Here is a 16,877-nt window from a genome sequence, read left to right as displayed (position 1 = left end):
CCCAATTCTTGCGTCTGTCATTATGCCCCTCCACCCTGGCCTTCCTTCTCTTCCTTAACAGATTAAGCTCGTGGGCATCTCAGGGCCCCAGAACAGTTCCCAAGGTCTGAAACCTGTGTCCCACCTTTAGGTGGCTAACTGCTTTCTCATCTTCCTCTGAAAGGCCTTTCCAGGCCACTGTATCTAACAGATGTTCACAGACACACATCCCCCCCAAGTGGCTCCCTCCAGAGCACCCTCCAGAATTTATTTGTAATTTTTTTGGTCTCCCTTTCCTCCCACCCCCATCTCCATGGTGGAAGAGGCCCCATATCTCTGGTGTACCCAAGTCCCCAGGTCAGAGGCTCTCAACAAATCCATTTGAATACTTAAAAAAAAAACAGCTAAGACCTTAAAATGGAGGCAGGTATAAAATACTTCAGGACACAGATGAGGGAACCAACACAAGGAGGCAAGGAAAGCTAATGCAGAAGGGACTCTCTAGAGTCTCCAAGTTCACCAGAGAGGAAGTGTGGCCGTGTCAGGGACAGACAAGAGGTGAGGGGCCTAACAGTGCTTATGTGTTACCTGGACTCTCAGCAAAGCCCCACGCCAGGGGTTAACTTCCACTGATCTGCGCTAGGATGAAAGCTTGGAAGTAAAAATATTTCACATAGCACTAGACATTGTGCACATCTTCCAGAAGGTCTACGGTGGCTGTCCCCAAACTCGCATGGACATCAGACACATACTGAGGGCTTGCTGAAGCCCAGATTATGTCCCTGCCCCAGAGTTTCCAGTTCAGGAAAGCAAAGGCAAGGGCTGGGGGGTTGCATTTCTAAGAAGTTCCTGGGTGCGGCTGGTCCGGGGAGCACATTCTGCAGCAGTGCCAAAGAACTGAACAAAAACAGAAGCATCCACATTAGAGTTTGAAGTTTTCCTCAAAATTCCATGGTACCTCATCCATATACAGATCCTTCCCACCAACATGGGCTCGGCACTGGGCTTTCTATCCACTCCCAGGGGCCAGGAAGAGGAAGGCAGGTTCCACCTTGCAGAGCAGGGCAGTCCCAGCTCTACCTCCGAGATGCTGCTGGCTATCTCTTCCCTAGGGCTGATGGGACCAACTACTTGGACAAAGGGGTGGCTTAAGTGACTTAAAACAACAGAAACCTACTCCCTCACAGGTCAGTCTAAAAGTCAACAATTAGGGTGCTGGCAGAGTAGATCCCTTCTGGAACCCCAGGGCAGACCCTTCCACACTGGGGTGCTGCCGGGCCATCCTTGGCATTCTTTGGCTGCTGACACTCCAATTCCTGTCTCGGTTTCCATACTGTGTTCGCTTCTCTCTTCTGTGTGTTAACGTGGCCTCTTAGGAGGACACTAATCACTGGATTTAGGGCCCAATCTACTGTGATCTCATCTAAACTAGTTACATCAGCAAAGAACTTATTTGCAGATAAAGTCCCATTTTGAGGTTCCAGGTGGGTGTGAACTGGTGGGGGGGGACTATTCAACCCGGTACACATCCCTTGAGTGAAAAACAAGGTGCTGCAGAGGTGGGGGTACAAAGGACCCATCAGGGCGGTGATGTGCCGGAAGCCGTGGCCAAAATCCAAGCAGCGACCCAGGACCACAGTGAAAAGCTAGTGTCTTGTGGGTCAGCTGACCCCGCCCTTCCTGGGGGCTCCTACACCAGCTTTCTTAACTACTCTCCGGTAGAGAGAATTTCCAGTGGTCCACGAACCCCCTGAAACTCTAAAACTCGGTGCATGTAGAAGTAGACACACTCCCTGGACGTACAGATTTAGGATGTGCACAGGCTCCTTTTTCTGAAAAGACAACTAGGATGCCAAAAAGAGTTTGTTTTGAAAACAAAAAGCACCTCTATGGCTTCCTTCTTCATTCGGCCCACCTCCATAGTTCGGGAAAACCCAGCTCTGCTCAGACCTGTCCCTGTGCATAAGCCTCCCTTCTTGTCTGAAATAAAGTTCACGCACTTTAAAGGGAGCATCCAGTGTGCTCTACCATCATGCACCCCCCGTGAAGTCACAGCCGCCCTGTGGGCTCCGTCCCAAAGTCACTTCCAGGACAGCCACCGCTCCCAACGCACGTGGCCCCTGACCCTTCCTGCTGCCCAGGACCTCAGATTCCGTGCACAATGGTTCTTCTCTCCACCCCTGCACACAGATGCACATGCAGAGTTGACAGTGAATTCCCTGCTGACCCAATGCCAAACAGCCTCCACCTGGGAGCCCCGGGCAAAGCCCCAGTCGGGGACTCAGAGAGAAAAGGTGAGACCCATGTGCAGAGGGGAACAGAGGGGAATGGTGACACCAAGTCCCCAGAGCAGCATACAACTATGACTTCACATGCCACGGTCACTCAGGCCACATGAGGGGATCCTGCTTAGAAGTGGCAGCTAAGCAGGAGGCACAAGACCACAGAATGCAGGTTGGGGCTCTGCAAAGGGAGAATGTGTTCAGGAATCATCTCCCTACATGTGCCCCATGGGGGCTGCAGGGACGCCCCAGGCCAGGCAGCATCTTCCGTGGGCCTGCATGTGGACAGGACTGGTTGTCGTCTCCTCTCGGCCTCGCTGCTCTGAAGGTATCGTGATGAACCTGTAAATTCACCCTGCCTTGTTTCACTTTGGCAATGGAAATTGACAAGACTCCAGTGTCAGCCAGGGGTGAAATGGCAGCTCCTAACAGAGGAGGACTGTTTTCCTTGACTGCTCTGATTTAACCACTACCTATGAAACTAAAACAATGCAGTAACTTATCTGTTCTGGGTACCTCAGCATCAACTCCTCTGGATCTCAGCAGATGTTGTCAAAAATACCTCAACCACTTCTGACATGGTGTGGAGCACTGTGCAATTGTGAATGGAAACAAAGCCACAGCTTTACTGCTTTAATCACGGAGGACACGAATCCTCCCGTGTGCTCCATGTTGCATTCCGCAATCTCCTTTTGACACGTGCAACACACCAGAAAGAAAGGATTTTTACCCATTCCACAGATAAGGACACTGAGGCTCAGAAGGATTAGGTGAGTTGCCCAAAAGGTGCCACCCAGTGGCCGGGCTGTGAACTCCAAAGCTGGTCCTTCCTCTTGTGTATCTGCTCACCCATTTTGCAGAGGACTTGTGGCAGGGGTGTGGGAATGGAGGAAGAACTCACTCCCTGTGGGAAGAACTGACCCAAAGAGAGCTCTCATTTTACGGAAAATTTTCCATGCCTGACCCCCAAACCAGGGTTCTACTGGCCTGCCCCAGAGGTTATCATGCGAAAATCAGCATCCTTGCCTGACAAGAATGAGCTGGGTGGGCCAAAACTACAGCACAATACGTCTTTGTACTTTAACATACTGACCTTGGTTGACTCCAGCCCGTAAGTTTGAAATGAGCAAAGCCCTTGCACTTTCTGTTTTTCTGAGGTTAACAACAACAACAACAACAAAAACATCTGGGGCAGGAAGAATAAAATTTTACAGCACTTAATAGGATTCTTTCTTAAGTTTTTCTTAAAAGATACAGCTATGGTAGATTGACTGTCTGAATGAATGAATCAAAGTCTCTCTCTGTTACCTGGGCTATAATGCCCTGGGATCAGTCTAAATCACAGCAATCTCAAACTCCTGGGCTCAAGAGATCCTCCTGCCTCAGCCTCCCCAGTAGTTGGGACTACGAGCACCTGTCATAATGTCCAGCTAAGTTTTCTATTTTTAGAAGATATGTAGGCCTTGCTTTGCTCAGACGGGTCCTTAACTCCTGAGCTCAAGCAATCCTTCTGCCTCAGTCTCCCAGAGTTAAGTAGGATTACAGGTGTGAGACATTGTATCTGGTTGTGGTAAAATGTTTAACTGTCAACTTAGAATGAGAAAACACAGATCTGAAAATTCCACCTCTACCACATACAGCAACTTTCACATCCATAAAAACAGCTACCATGTTGCCTTTTTGAAATGACTTGATAAAAAGTTATATGAAAGCACCTGTAAACTATAAAATGCTGAACAAATACATAGATCATACACTGTCAGTTGTTAGTTCCATGACGCATAAATGGAATCTCACAATTACCTTAGACATTTATTTTTTTATTTTTTTTTATTTTTTGTAGAGACAGAGTTTCACTTTATTGCCCTCAGTAGAGTGCCGTGGCATCACACAGCTCACAGCAACCTCCAACTCCTGGGCTTAGGCGATTCTCCTGCCTCAGCCTCCCGAGTAGCTGGGACTACAGGCGCCCGCCACAACGCCCGGCTGTTTTTTTGTTGCAGTTTGGCCGGGGCTGGGTTTGAACCCGCTACCTTCGGCATATGGGGTGGGGCCAGTGCCCTACTCACTGAGCCACAGGCGCCGCCCTACCTTAGACATTTCTAATCCCATCTTCTTTCTTGACTAGGCATTCTCCAAAAGCAAACTTTACTCAACTCAATAAAACATAACAGTTCATTGGGAACCACTTTTCAACCACTTGTCTAACAGGCCAATTTTTAAGAAAATAATGCTTCAGACTTTACCCGTCTACCTGTTCCCCTCACATCCCTCTTAAAACTATCAAAGTAGATGTTCTGCTTTCCAAATAATTGGATCAATAAGGAAAGTGCTGTAAAATAAAAATCAATGTCTAGGCACTTAGAGATCTTTGGCATTTTCAAATATTTTACTGATCTCTTGTTGAATGATTTCCCTTCTATTTATCATGAAATTAACTTAATTGAGGTTTACCCTGGCTTTAAACCAAGAACGAGACTGTGCCCTTACATGTACACACTCGCCATTACTTACTGTAGCATTTGCCTGTTCTGCTTTATAAGTATTTTTTTGTCTTTGTGACTAAATGCGCAGCAATAAACCTCAAAGCACATTAATGATACCCTCCTTAAATATAAACAGTTGTGCAATTATCCAAACTACTAACACAAATAAAAAAGGAGGGAAAAAAACCCAGGAAACCCTGATTGATTACGTGTTCTTGGAAGCTTTTAAAAACCAAACAAAAATAAAAATACAGCATTACACAGTTTCTAAAACAAAGTAATAGCTAAAGATTTTACGATTCCTACGCACAACACTCAATAGTCTGTTTGAACCCCACTGTCTGTGAAAAGTTTGGTTTTCAAATCGTGTGCAGGATGAAATTTGAGGACATGTTTTTCTGATGTGGAAAAAGTGGGTGGTGGTAACCTGCGAGAAATTCACATCATAATGTTAAGCAGCATATTCTTATACAAACTGTTGGTTTTCAACATGCTTCCTCTGATGGCAACATTTTGCACAGACCCCAAAGGGGAGAACAGAACAAAAAAGCACGTTGTGTGAAGCCTTTGGTGCACACGCTGAAAAGCCAGCTCTCTGGTGTGGGGGGGGATTTGTGACTTGAAGCCTGGCTGATTCCTGTGGTCTAAAACTCCCACTGTAACCGATTTCAGGGAACCAGCCAGGTCACGGGTTCCTTAGTTGTCTCTACTGAGTCTGAAGGAGCCAGGTACGTGTGCTACTGGACCCAGCAGAAACCCAGCTTAGGAGCCAGAAAAGCCAAGGTTCAATTCCAGCTCTAGACTCCACCTATGTGCCCTTAGACAAGTTTATTTCACATCCAGCCTCAGTTTCCTCAGCTCTAAAATGGACAAAGTCCCTATTCATAGGATTGCCAAGCAAGTAAAATAAAACAATACATGTGAAGTACACAGCAAGGAGAGGCCCTCAGATCACACACGCACACACCCCTGCCTCCCCTCTCTGGGGACCAGGAGAAGCAGGCACAGGAGGGTAGAGTGACCTTTGCAACCTGTCTCACCTCAGCCACCTGACGGGGACTGAAACATTCTGGTCAGGATGCCCATTCAGGCCACAGAACTGAGAGTGGAGGGTTGGGAGTGACCGCTACGTGAAAATGAAAGACAGAAAGTTGGGAGGGGTGGGCAGCAGGCAGTTAGGGTCAAATTTCCCGACCAACACTGTCAGGGAATGAGGTTTTCATTTGTGTGCAACCAGCATCAGGCCACATGCACAGACGCCCAGGGGAGGAAGAGGGTCATCAGCTCGGGCTAAGCGTGGGGAGGGCCGTTCTGCAGGGTGACGGATGGACCTGGAAGGAAGAGGTACCCTGTGGCAGGGCAGTGGGGACCATTCCTGGTAAAAAGTCTTCGAGGGCTGGAGCCTGGGCCCTGGCCAGTGTGGGGTAAGGCCAGGACAGCATGGCGGCGCTAGCCCTCTAAGGGGAGCAGAGGAGGCTGCAGGGACAACCAGGACCCAGGCCAGTGGCTGCCCCACCTGAATACAAGGAGGTCAGACCGTCAGGCTCAGATGTAGGTTTCAGAAAGGTTCCTCTGGAAGTCCTGGGAGAGGCAATTGACAGGGGTCCGGGGAGAAGACAGGAGCCTCTTGGGCCATGCAGGGCTGGAACAAGGCAAGGACAGTGAGGGCCAAAGGCCGCACGCACCTCCTGGGCTAGGGCGGCATGACTTTTCTGTAATAAGACAGGAAAAAAATAGCTCAGGCTTGCTGGGCCACGTGGTACGTCAGAACTGCTCAATTCTGTCCTCACAGCACAAAGGCAGCCAGAGGCAAAATACATACACGAGTGGGCGTGGCTGTTTCCAAGAAAGTGTTATTTATACAGAGCCAGGAGGCAGCTGGGGAAAGGGTGATGCTGAGAAGACACAGAGGGTCCGAGGAAGGAGCCCTTCTAGGGAGGAGGCAGCTCCTTATTCCCATCTCCTGGGTAAGAACCTGGTCAGAGGAGTGGCAGAGGGCTTGGCACCCGTAGCTCAGTGGTTAGGGCACCAGCCGCATACACCGGGGCTGGTGGGTTAGAACCCGGCCCAGGCCAGCTAAACAATGACAACAACAACAAAAAAAATAGCCGGGCGTTGTGGTGGGTGCCTGTAGTTCCAGCTTGGGAGGCTTAAGCCCAGGAGTTTGAGGTTGCTGTGAGCTGTGACGCCACTCTACCGAGGGCAACATAATGCAACTCTGTCTCAAAAAAAAAAAAAAAAGAGTGGCGGAGCTATGGACACTGTGCTATGGGATGCCAGGTCTGGTTCCTACTGCACCTCTCTCTGAATAACAGAGGCACGTGCAGTACCACGGAAGTGGTGTACACAGCGCTCTGGGAGTCCGAGGCAAATTAACCGCCTGAGCCCAGGAGTTAGAGACCAGACTGGGCAAGAGCAAGACCTCATCTCTACTAAAAATAGAAAAACTAGCCTGGGCGGCGCCTATGGCTCAAAAGGGTAGGGCGCTGGCCCCATGTGCCAGAGGTGGCAGGTTCAAGCCCAGCCCCAGCCAAAAACTGCTAAAAAAAAAAAGAAAGAAAGAAAAACTAGCCTGGCCTTGTGGTGGGTGCCTATAGTCCCAGCTACTCAGGAGGCTAAGGCAGGAGGATCGCTTGTGCTCAGGAGTTTGTGGTAAACTAGGCTGAGGCCATGGCACTTTAATATGGGCAACAGAGTGGGACTCTCTCAAAAAAAGAGAGAGAGAAAGAAAGGTATAGTGGTGACAGTGGCTCAGTGAAGTGCCATATGGGAGAGGGAGAGTGGTGACAGGGGCTCAGCTGTGGCTGAGAAGAGGGGAAACCCAGGCACCGGTGTGCAGGACCTAATTACTGCAGTCACAGAAACCCCTCCTTACCCTGGCCTGTGGGCCCACATGTACAGAACAACAGAAAGGCAGAAAGCTAAACAAAGAAACACAGCATTCAAATGGCCCTTGAGGCCATTTAAGTCAACTTCTGCCCAGTTTGGCTGAAACCACTTTAACAAGCGTTTATGAGCCTGACCCCACAGTGTGGTGGAGGGAGGTGGGCCAAAGTGCAGCCTCTGGAGAGCTAGGCCACCCGGCTTCAAAGCCAGCTCCCACACTTGGACTAAAGGACCCTGGGCAAGTTACTTAACCTCTCTGTGCTTCCAAATGGGAGTGAAAGTAGTAGTATGGTCTGAGGGTTGTTCTAAGTATGAACTCAGTCCCCACGAAGTGCCTAAAATAATGCTTGCCACATTTGTTCTTAACATCCAAGTCCCCGTACCAGCTCCTATGGGCGAAGGTATAAAGTGTCCCTGTCTCAGTGGGGGGGGGGGGTGTCAAACGAGCTCACCTCGAATCAAACCCTCACCACTGTACCAAAGCACCCGTTTACTTGTGTCACCCAACACGGACAAAGACTATGTTTTCTATCTGTCTGTCTACATCACCCATGACAACCACAGTGGTGACTCATAATTGAAATTATGTTCAATGTTTGTTGAATGAATAAATAATATGAGACTTTAAGTCTCAATGAAGAATTTCTACTACATACCTGATAATAAAGCACCTGGGGTTGTCCCTTGCCCACTTTGTGACCTTAGCCTCGTGCCCCTCCGTGTTGTTTGGGGTGTGAAATCAACATCTGTACAAGTATTCTCTCTAAACCTGCAGGTCCTTTACCAACAATAGTTACTACAGATTACATCCTTGATACAGGAGGTAGTTTCCACTGGGGGACTGTCCACCTGCCCAAGCACTGGCTTCCTGCTTGGATGGCCTCCTAACGCTGTCAGCCCAGGTGGAATGGGATAACTCTGCTGCTGAAGGTGATTTTTAAAGTTCTTTACATTGAAGGAAGCCCATTCACTCATTTGTGAATGTTTTACCCAGGGGAGCCACCCAGAACACACCTACTGCTGCCGTGAATCTTGATTCTAAGGTCAGATTGTGCACCCTTCCCTAAGCTAAATGCCCCCCACCTCCGGCCTCAGCAGGCTCATCTGACCCAACTCTTGAATTCAATAAGGAAACGGAGATCCAGAATCCAGGGATCTGAGGTCCCGGCCTGTCCCCCCTTATTCCACATCACCCAACTCGCCTGCTGTTTCCTCCCGTTCTGCTTTCAGGGCCACCTGCTCTTGGCCTTCTCCCACCTGACAACTATCTTTATGATGAGGGAGAAAAGTCCAAGCATGCGGAATTTCCTGGGATAGCTGCTGAGCCCGCAGCACAGAGTCATATGGTAGCTTCCCAATCCTCACAGAGAGCAAAAGGTCACACTCAAACTCGGTATTCTCATGGGTACTTGCCAGATCCCTGGCTTCTAACTGATTTCACCTTCTGAGCTCACCCACATTGTAGGCTGACTGTGAGAAGGGCAGCCAGCGGGCCCAGGCTGCCCTGCCTTGAGCCTAGCCACGCCTGCGGCTGCAGGTTTGGCCTCCCTAACCCAGGTTGCTGGAAAAAGGGCTTGGCAATAACTTGTGTTTGCTTACCGCTGAGAACAAAGTCCTTTCTGAACTTCTAAAACCCAGAAGAGTGACTTTGTGACTGCTGAAGTCACAAAGCAGGTGGTGACCAAGTTAGGAAAGACACCCATTTCCCCTGTCACTCTGGCTCTCAGGCACGGTAGGCTCACATCTTTCTTCTCAATAAAGACACTGAGATTACAGGTACAGCTCAAGCCTAGTTTTCCCACCAAGAGGGGCAATGCAGAGAGAGAGGGGTAGGCAGAAGCTCCAAGGAGAGTGTGAGCCGGAGCTCTGCCACCAAGGGGCTGAATGACTTTGGCAGGTTACTTAACATCTCTGAGCCTGGTTTCTTTAGCCTTATGAGAGGGACAAATCAGAGTACTGGATAAAACTTTCTTCCTCCAAGAGTGGTCCATCTGCATCCCACGTTGCTGGATGGAAATATAGAATCTGCCTTTTTTTAATTAAATTATAGCTGTGTACATTAATGCAATCATGGGTGACTCTAAACACAGTCACCTTTGAGAAGCCCAGTAAACACAGTCACCTTTGAGAAGCCCAGATAGGAAGCATTTTGCCAGAGCCCATGCTTAGTCCTCAGTAATAAAGGCAATAGCAATTAGCACTTGAAAGGGCCTAGACACAGGCCAAGGCTCTCAGGAGGAAATGAATTACAGAAAGCTGATTAACCTGACCAAGGCCAGTGTCACAGTGGCACCAGCATTCAAACCCAAGACCTAGGGCTATTCTGCACCACAAGCCTTCCTAACTCTCCACAAGGCATGACACCAACTCAAGTATTCTAAGGGGCAAAACTCTAATATTAATTTTAAAATAACACCCTGGGCACCAGGCACTCCTTCTGTGAGCACACAGGCCCACCCGGGCTGGACTGCGTATGCTCCTAGGTGGGCGTCTGCAAGTGGGAAGCTCAGGAAGTGGAGTAACCCAGAGCTGGAGCCAGCTGCTGCCAGAGATGAAGTTTTCAAAGTAAAAGAAAGCCATGAAGCACACCTTATAAATTTACACTCCCTTTCAGCTATTAACACCTTCCTGACATAGTGCTCACTGCCCAAGTGTTAAAACCACAGGGCGTGAATCTAAAAGGCATTTTTTGGGCTCCCCTCCTCTGACAACTGAGCCAGAGAACAAACCCTGCACATTGGTTTCCCAGGGCTAGGAGGCCCATCCCTGTAGCACACCCCAACAGAATGGAGACTGGAAAATAGCAATAAGCTGGGGTTTCAAACAAAGAAGATAAATTTGGGGGGGATCACTAGGGAAAAGAGTGTAAAAGCACATCAGTCCAACTGGCCTGCAGCAGCACATTCATACAGCCAACAGCTCAGAAATGACCTGTGGGCCTACTGTGTGCAAGCCCCAGTGATATGGTAGAGTAGCAAAGCTTGGTCTGGCCTGCAGCAGCACAAACATTTACAGCCAACAGCTCAGAAATGACCTGTGGGCCTACTGTGTGCAAGCCAGAGTGACACGGTAGAGCAGCAGAGCTTGGTCTGGTTACATGACTAGCCTGCAGCAGCACAAATATTTATACCCAACAGCTCAGAAATGACCTGTGGGCCTACTGTGTGCAATTCAGAGTGATATATAGAGTAGCAGAGTTTGGTCTGATTACATATGTGCCTCTGAGTAGCTGGGATGGTCTGCAGCAGTTACTCAACCTCTCTAAACCTGTTCTCCTTGCCTGTGAGAGAATCTACACACAGGTGGCTATGAGGGTTAATGTCGCATCCAGCCTAGTGAACAGAGATGGTGTAATCACTCCATCGACATGCATTTACTGAGCACCCACTTGTGCCGAGGCCTGGGTGCAGAAATTTTGCTCCCTGCTATATGTATTTCAAAATTTAGAAATTCAAGCAATTGGGTGGCACCTGTGACTCAGTGGGTAGGGCGCCGGCCCCATATACGGAGGATGGCGGGTTCAAACCCGGTCCCGGCCAAACTGCAACAAAAAAATAGCCGGGCCTTGTGGCAGGCACCTGTAGTCCCAGCTACTCAGGAGGCTGAGGCAAGAGAATCACCTAAGCCCAGGAGTTGGAGGTTGCTGTGAGCTGTGTGGACGCCAAGGCACTCCACCCAGGGTGATAAAGTGAGACTGTTTCTACAAAAAAAAAAAAAAAGAAAGAAAGAAAAAAGGAAATTCAAGCAATTAATTGTGGTTGGTTTTACAACTGTTCAAATGAAGGTAATCAAAAAGAAAGGATTCTAAGATTTTAGATCAGGGAATTCTAATTTTTATATCCCTATAACAAACTTAATATGTGAAATCTCAAATCCAAAAAAGGGGGAAGATTTCAACTTCACTATGGCAATGCTTCTCAAACTTCAATTTGTGTTGAAGTTTAACAAAATCTTGTTAAACAATGTAGATCAAGTCTTCTAATGGGGCAAGAGAGTTTGCATTTTAAGTGCTCACAGAGAAGCTCCAGAGCCCACACCTTGGAGCAGAAAGGGTCTCTGGAATTCCTCCAATAGCAAGAAACAAATCCAAAGAAAGTATAATTTGATAGGAAAACAATATCCCAGGAGAGCATCAGGGAAGTCGTACATACAGAACCACATAGGCTAGCAGGTTTCTTAAAGGGAGACATACCAGGAAAGCAAATGGAAACCAGAAAAGCTGGCCCTGAGCCTTAGGCAAGTGAGTTTGTGCTCTAAGCCACACTTTCCTAAGCAGGTGAAAGTACTCTCGTGATTATAAAAGCACCACAGTGTAGGACACATAGTGTCCCAGGATATTTCAAGTTCACAGCCACTCCAAAGCCAAACTAGTCTTTCTTAAAAGGCCTTTCCTAAAGCAGTTTTACCTATTTTTTCCCTGTGTACATCAAATTTGATGCTGTTTCTGTTCACATCTGTAACATGTAAAAAGCCTATTAAATTGCCAGATAAGGATTATTCAGAAACAGTAAGATGAAAGTGACTGGCAGAAAAGGAAGCATGTCATAGTGACTAATTCATCTTACTGTGTGTGTAGGGTAGGAGAATCCACAAAACATCTAGAAAGTTAATATTTATTTATAGGACCAGAGATGAAGTTCTAGATATTCTTTGACTCAGAAACTAACATCCTAGGTCCTCTGCATCCCCTTAAATGAGTTTCTTGGAGAACAAGTGGGAGGTAATCTGATCTCCAGCTGCTGCTAGGCGAACACATCTGTCCATCAGGAGACACGGGCCAGCCTTGCACACTGGCTTAGAATAACACGTATGTTTATTACAATTCCTGTCATACCCCTCTTGACTGCTGGGCTTCAGCTCAAAGTCTAGAATCATTGTGAGCCAGGGTGTGATGTCAAGTAGTGTAACACTGAGCTGCCCAGAAAGTGCTAAGGATGTACCACTGAAAAGAAGGGATTCCCCTCCTGGCACTCACCAGCTAGCGGGAGGAGAGTGGGCGGGGGGGAAGGAAGATGTGTGCTCTGACAAGAAATGCCAGAGCAGGGCTGTCCCCTGTGCCCGGTGTCACTAATTATTCATCTACTCAATCACCAGGCTGCTTCTCCCACCTCCATATGCTTGCCTGGGAGCCCAGGTGCACTCAGTAGCTACATACCAAGCACTTTATAATTTCACCCACTTGAGAAGATGTACACTAAAAACAGACTTGTGGATGAGCCCAGCATGTTCTTCCCCATTCATGACTGGGGGAGGAAGTTTTCCACCCAGCCCCCTTCTTACTTAGGCCAGAGGGAGCCTGAGTTTTCAGATAACATCATAAGATTGAGGCTGTAACAGAGAATGTCCTTCCTCCCCCTCTTCAAGCCTGCAGGGGTCAGTTTCTCCTCCTGAGGACCCAGGATGTTAAAATAACTGGGCCACGGTGGAGTCTACGCTAACTACACAGGACCCTCCCAGGGAACAGGTTTGCATTTTCCCACCTGCTCCTAGCTCTGCCTCCAATTGTCCCCGGAACATACAGCAACAAACTCCAGCTATTTCCTGAACAATACACAAACCTTCGGTATTTCATGTTTTTTGCTAAGCCTACTAATACCTCCAGATAACTTAAAATAACACGTCCAAAAAGTTTTCAACTAACTCAAGCAAATTCATCTTAGAATGGGGAAAAAAAAAAAATCCTCAAGCCCTCTTTCGCCTCCATCCCCCGCTCACTAGGCCTGGTTCAAAGGAATGTAAAAAGGACTTTCCAGTTCTCAGAAAAACAAAGGCAAAACTTAAGTTTCTACGGGCTGGAGGAATACTTAGAACTTCTCCAGCGGGTCACGCGTGTCTACCCCAAGTTCAGGCTCACGCGCGCCGCTCAGCTGCCGGCCAGGCCACTGCTCCGGCCCGCGCCCCGCCGAGTCGCGCCCAGCGCGGGGAGAGTGCGCCTCCGGCTCCGGACCGGGTTTCAGGAAGTTTGTGATCTTCTCCCCGTGCCAGGAGGTTTGGGAAGCGTTTTTGAGTGGGCTCCTGTAACTCCCACCCACTGCACGAGCACGTTGCTCTGGTTCTACGAGTGCCAGGCTCCTGCGCACACTTCCTGGGGACTCTCCCTCCTTTGCGTGCCCCAGCGGTCTGGAATCCCGGCCCGGAAGCACTGGATCTGCCAGGCCGCGGTTAGGTGGGAGCAACCCGAGTCCTGCAGCCAGAGACCACGGGGAGGGACGATGGGTTGGGTGCGCGTCGCATTCTGGATACTCACCGGGACCTCTGCAGCTGCTCGAAGGCGCTGGTGCTGCCGCCCTGGCCCGGCTGCTCCAGGGAGCAGTAGTTCTGCGAGGTCTGCCTGGAGAAGGCGATGGGCAGGATTCCCTGAGTGAACGAGTTGAGGCGGCCCCGACTGCCGCTGCCGCTCCCGGGGGTCCCGGAGCCAAAGAAGGCGGCCGCTGGCACCTGCACGCTGGTAAAGGCATCGTCCTCCTCCAACTCCTCCTGCCCGGAGCCCCCGTCGGGCGGCTGTGGATGGGCACAGGCGGCGAGGGGCGCCGGCCGGAGTGGCTGCCACTGCTCCCCCGACGCCCGGCCGGCGCCCAGGGGGCTTGCGAACCCTCGCGCCGCCCCGACGATGGGCACCATCGCGTGGCCGCCTGGGGCCAGGGGCGGCAGCAGCGAGGGCTGCAGGAGGCAGGGGCCGGACCCGGCGGCCAACGGCGTGCCGGGCGCGGCGAACGCGCTGAAGCCGCTTCGCTCGGCGGCGGCGAGCAGGCTGAACCGAGTCCGCGCGCCCCAGGCGCTGCCGGCGCCGGGCTTGGCCGCGCCGCTCTCCTCGCCGCCGCCCCCCTCGGCGTCCTGCGGCGGCGGCCGTCCGTCCAGCGAGATGTTGGTGAGGAAGGAGAGGGCAGCCTGGCGGCGCCGCGGGTCCACACGCGGCTTCCGGGGGGGTTCGGGCGGCGGCTGGGCCGGCGCGGCGGCCGCGGGCTGGGGCTGCTGCGGCGGCGGCTGCTGCAATCCGCTGGCGCCCGCGGCGTCGGTGCCGGCGCTGCAGGCGCTGCAGCCGCTGCAGGCGGCCGTGGTGGCGGCCGCCGCCATTGTGTCCGTCTGCGGCGGTATTTCCGCGATGCCCCGGGAAGCGAGCGGCGCCGGAGCGCTAAGCGGCGGGCGCGAGCGGCGGCGACCCGGGCTGGGCAGGGCGCGGGGCGCGGGCGGCGTGCGCGGCGGCCCGGCCCCCCCGCGGGCGGGCCATGCTCGCCCCTCGGTGCTCGGGCGGGGGGCGCTGCCGCCCCGGCCCACGCGCGCGCCTGGCTCGCTGGCTGCTCGCCCTGCGGCCGCTCGCCCGGCTTCTGGGCCTTGGGCTCCCGGGCCCGGCGTCCGTATTTATAGGCGCGCGCGCCCCGCGCTCGCGCGAAGCGCTCTTTGCAAAAACACAGTATCACGTGTGGGGAATGAAACCTAGGAGGAAAACAAAGCCGCAGGCGGCGGCTGCGGAGCCAGGCGGTGGGAGGCGAAGGGGCCGCCGGCGGAGGAAGAGGAGGAGAAAGGGGACCCGAGCGGACGGCGGGGCGGGGATCTGCGGGGTCGTCCGAGCTGCTTACCGGGAGCCTCGGCGACTCCCGGGGCGCGCAGGAGCCAGGTGCGGGAGTCGAGCACGTTGCCCCGGCGCGCTCACACGGGAGCCGGGGGTGCGAGCAGAACCCGGGGAGTTGCCGCCTGGGGCCGCGCTCCCGGGAGAGTCGCGGGTCTGCAGGGCAACTATTAGGAGCCACGCAGAGATTGGGACCGCAAGCGAGTTAACGGCACGCCGTGTTGCCGTTGGGCCCCGAGAAATAAGTAGGTCCTTATTAAAAGTTGCACAGCCCCCACGTGGCCAGTCCGGACTTAGAGCTGTCGCCAAACATTAAGAGTTGGGTCTACCTCTTTCTCAGGCAGAGGATGCAGCCCGATATAAATGCACACCCTGTGGTGCCCAGCAGCCCTGGAGCTAGAACATCTTCCCTGCGGCCAGACTAATTTACTCATCATCATTCCGTGGTGCTGGCACGGTTCTCTTTGTTTTAGCAAAAGCTAACATAAATTTTTACTTTGGCCCTGAAATATGCTCCATTGCCTATGAAGATAGGGGTGGGCTAAAAGGACCTCACACCCTTGTCACCTTGAAAATGTTGGTGCATAATGATCTCTTTTTCCCCCACATGAACTGGGACCAGATGGACAGTGACTTTGTCATTTATTTCGTAAACATCTGTTTGACACCTACTGGGTCTTATATAAATGTGGGTTCCTGCCCAAGGACACGGTGCCCCTTCCCGAACAACAGCTCTGGATGTGAGAGGAGTCGCAGCCCTACCCACCTCCCCACCCCCCGTCTCCCAGCAAGTGGGGTCAAGGCTGAGTGGGGATGGGCTTTCACCAGGAGCCATCTGAAAACACTTGCAAGAGGGTGACTTACCAAATCCAGTAAGAAACAATTGTCACTCTGAATTTAAGCCCGGTGACACCTGAGAAACTTAGCTACACTTTTGTGAGGAAGAAGCAATGTGTTTAAGATCAGCATATTAGTTTAATTAAAGGTTTAAATTTAGCCTTGGAGCAGTGGGTAACTCTACATTGAAATTCCACTCCATTTCAAGTTCAAGGAGTAAATTGAGTAATGGAGAGCAAATACACCCTGTCTAGAGATGTGCAGCCACCCTGGAGAGTGAGCTGGGCTGGGTTTCAGGTTACATTTGCTCAGAACAAAGATGGCTCATGGCCCTCTGCGTGAACAGTTGTTCATATTTTGTGCTGTTTTTAGGCCTTTTGAAAAAGTGGAGCCTGGTCTGTTTTTAAATCTGCCTTGGTCAAAGCTTCCTGGCCAACTCTGTGAAATTTCATCAGGATTTTAATTACTTTGCTTCACTAACTACCTTGAAACTTCCAACCTTCTTATTACAATTGACTTAATTTACAGGACCACTGGCTTGGTTGTGCCGGCTGGCTGTGTTAAGTGAATCCAGCCCATTCTTATAAAAGAAAAAACTACTTTTCTTTTAATATAAAAGTGATAATAAATGTTCATTACAAACATAAGATAAGCAAAAAGGAGCAAACACACACAAAAAGAAACATCACTAACCATCTCATCTTTTATGGAAATAACTTAAAATTTTTATTTCTGTCTTGCATATATTTTTAGACAAAAGTGAAATCAGGCTGTTGTATCTTCTGATTTTTGCCTGCTGTGGTGTGATCATCTTTCCATTTAGAATATTCTTCTATCACA

General features: G+C 50.7%; 1 protein-coding gene across 2 annotated transcripts in view; it reads right to left on the bottom strand.

Annotated features, from left to right (window-relative positions):
• The window catches only part of CABLES1 (Cdk5 and Abl enzyme substrate 1), a 108,596-nt gene extending 93,634 nt beyond the window's left edge, over positions 1–14,962 (bottom strand). Inside the window, exon 1 of one of the 2 annotated variants that reach the window (XM_053571680.1) lies at positions 13,881–14,962. In XM_053571680.1, the coding sequence (XP_053427655.1) occupies positions 13,881–14,707 (827 nt within the window). In that variant the 5' untranslated portion in view covers positions 14,708–14,962. The remainder of the gene's footprint in view (positions 1–13,880) is intronic. The other variant, XM_053571681.1, reaches the window with a different exon arrangement.
• Positions 14,963–16,877: the final 1,915 nt, after the last annotated feature.

This window comes from Nycticebus coucang, chromosome 19, assembly GCF_027406575.1.
Source record: "Nycticebus coucang isolate mNycCou1 chromosome 19, mNycCou1.pri, whole genome shotgun sequence".
In the NCBI taxonomy this organism is placed as follows: domain Eukaryota; kingdom Metazoa; phylum Chordata; class Mammalia; order Primates; family Lorisidae; genus Nycticebus; species Nycticebus coucang.
This window is presented reverse-complemented; position numbering and strand designations above follow the sequence as displayed.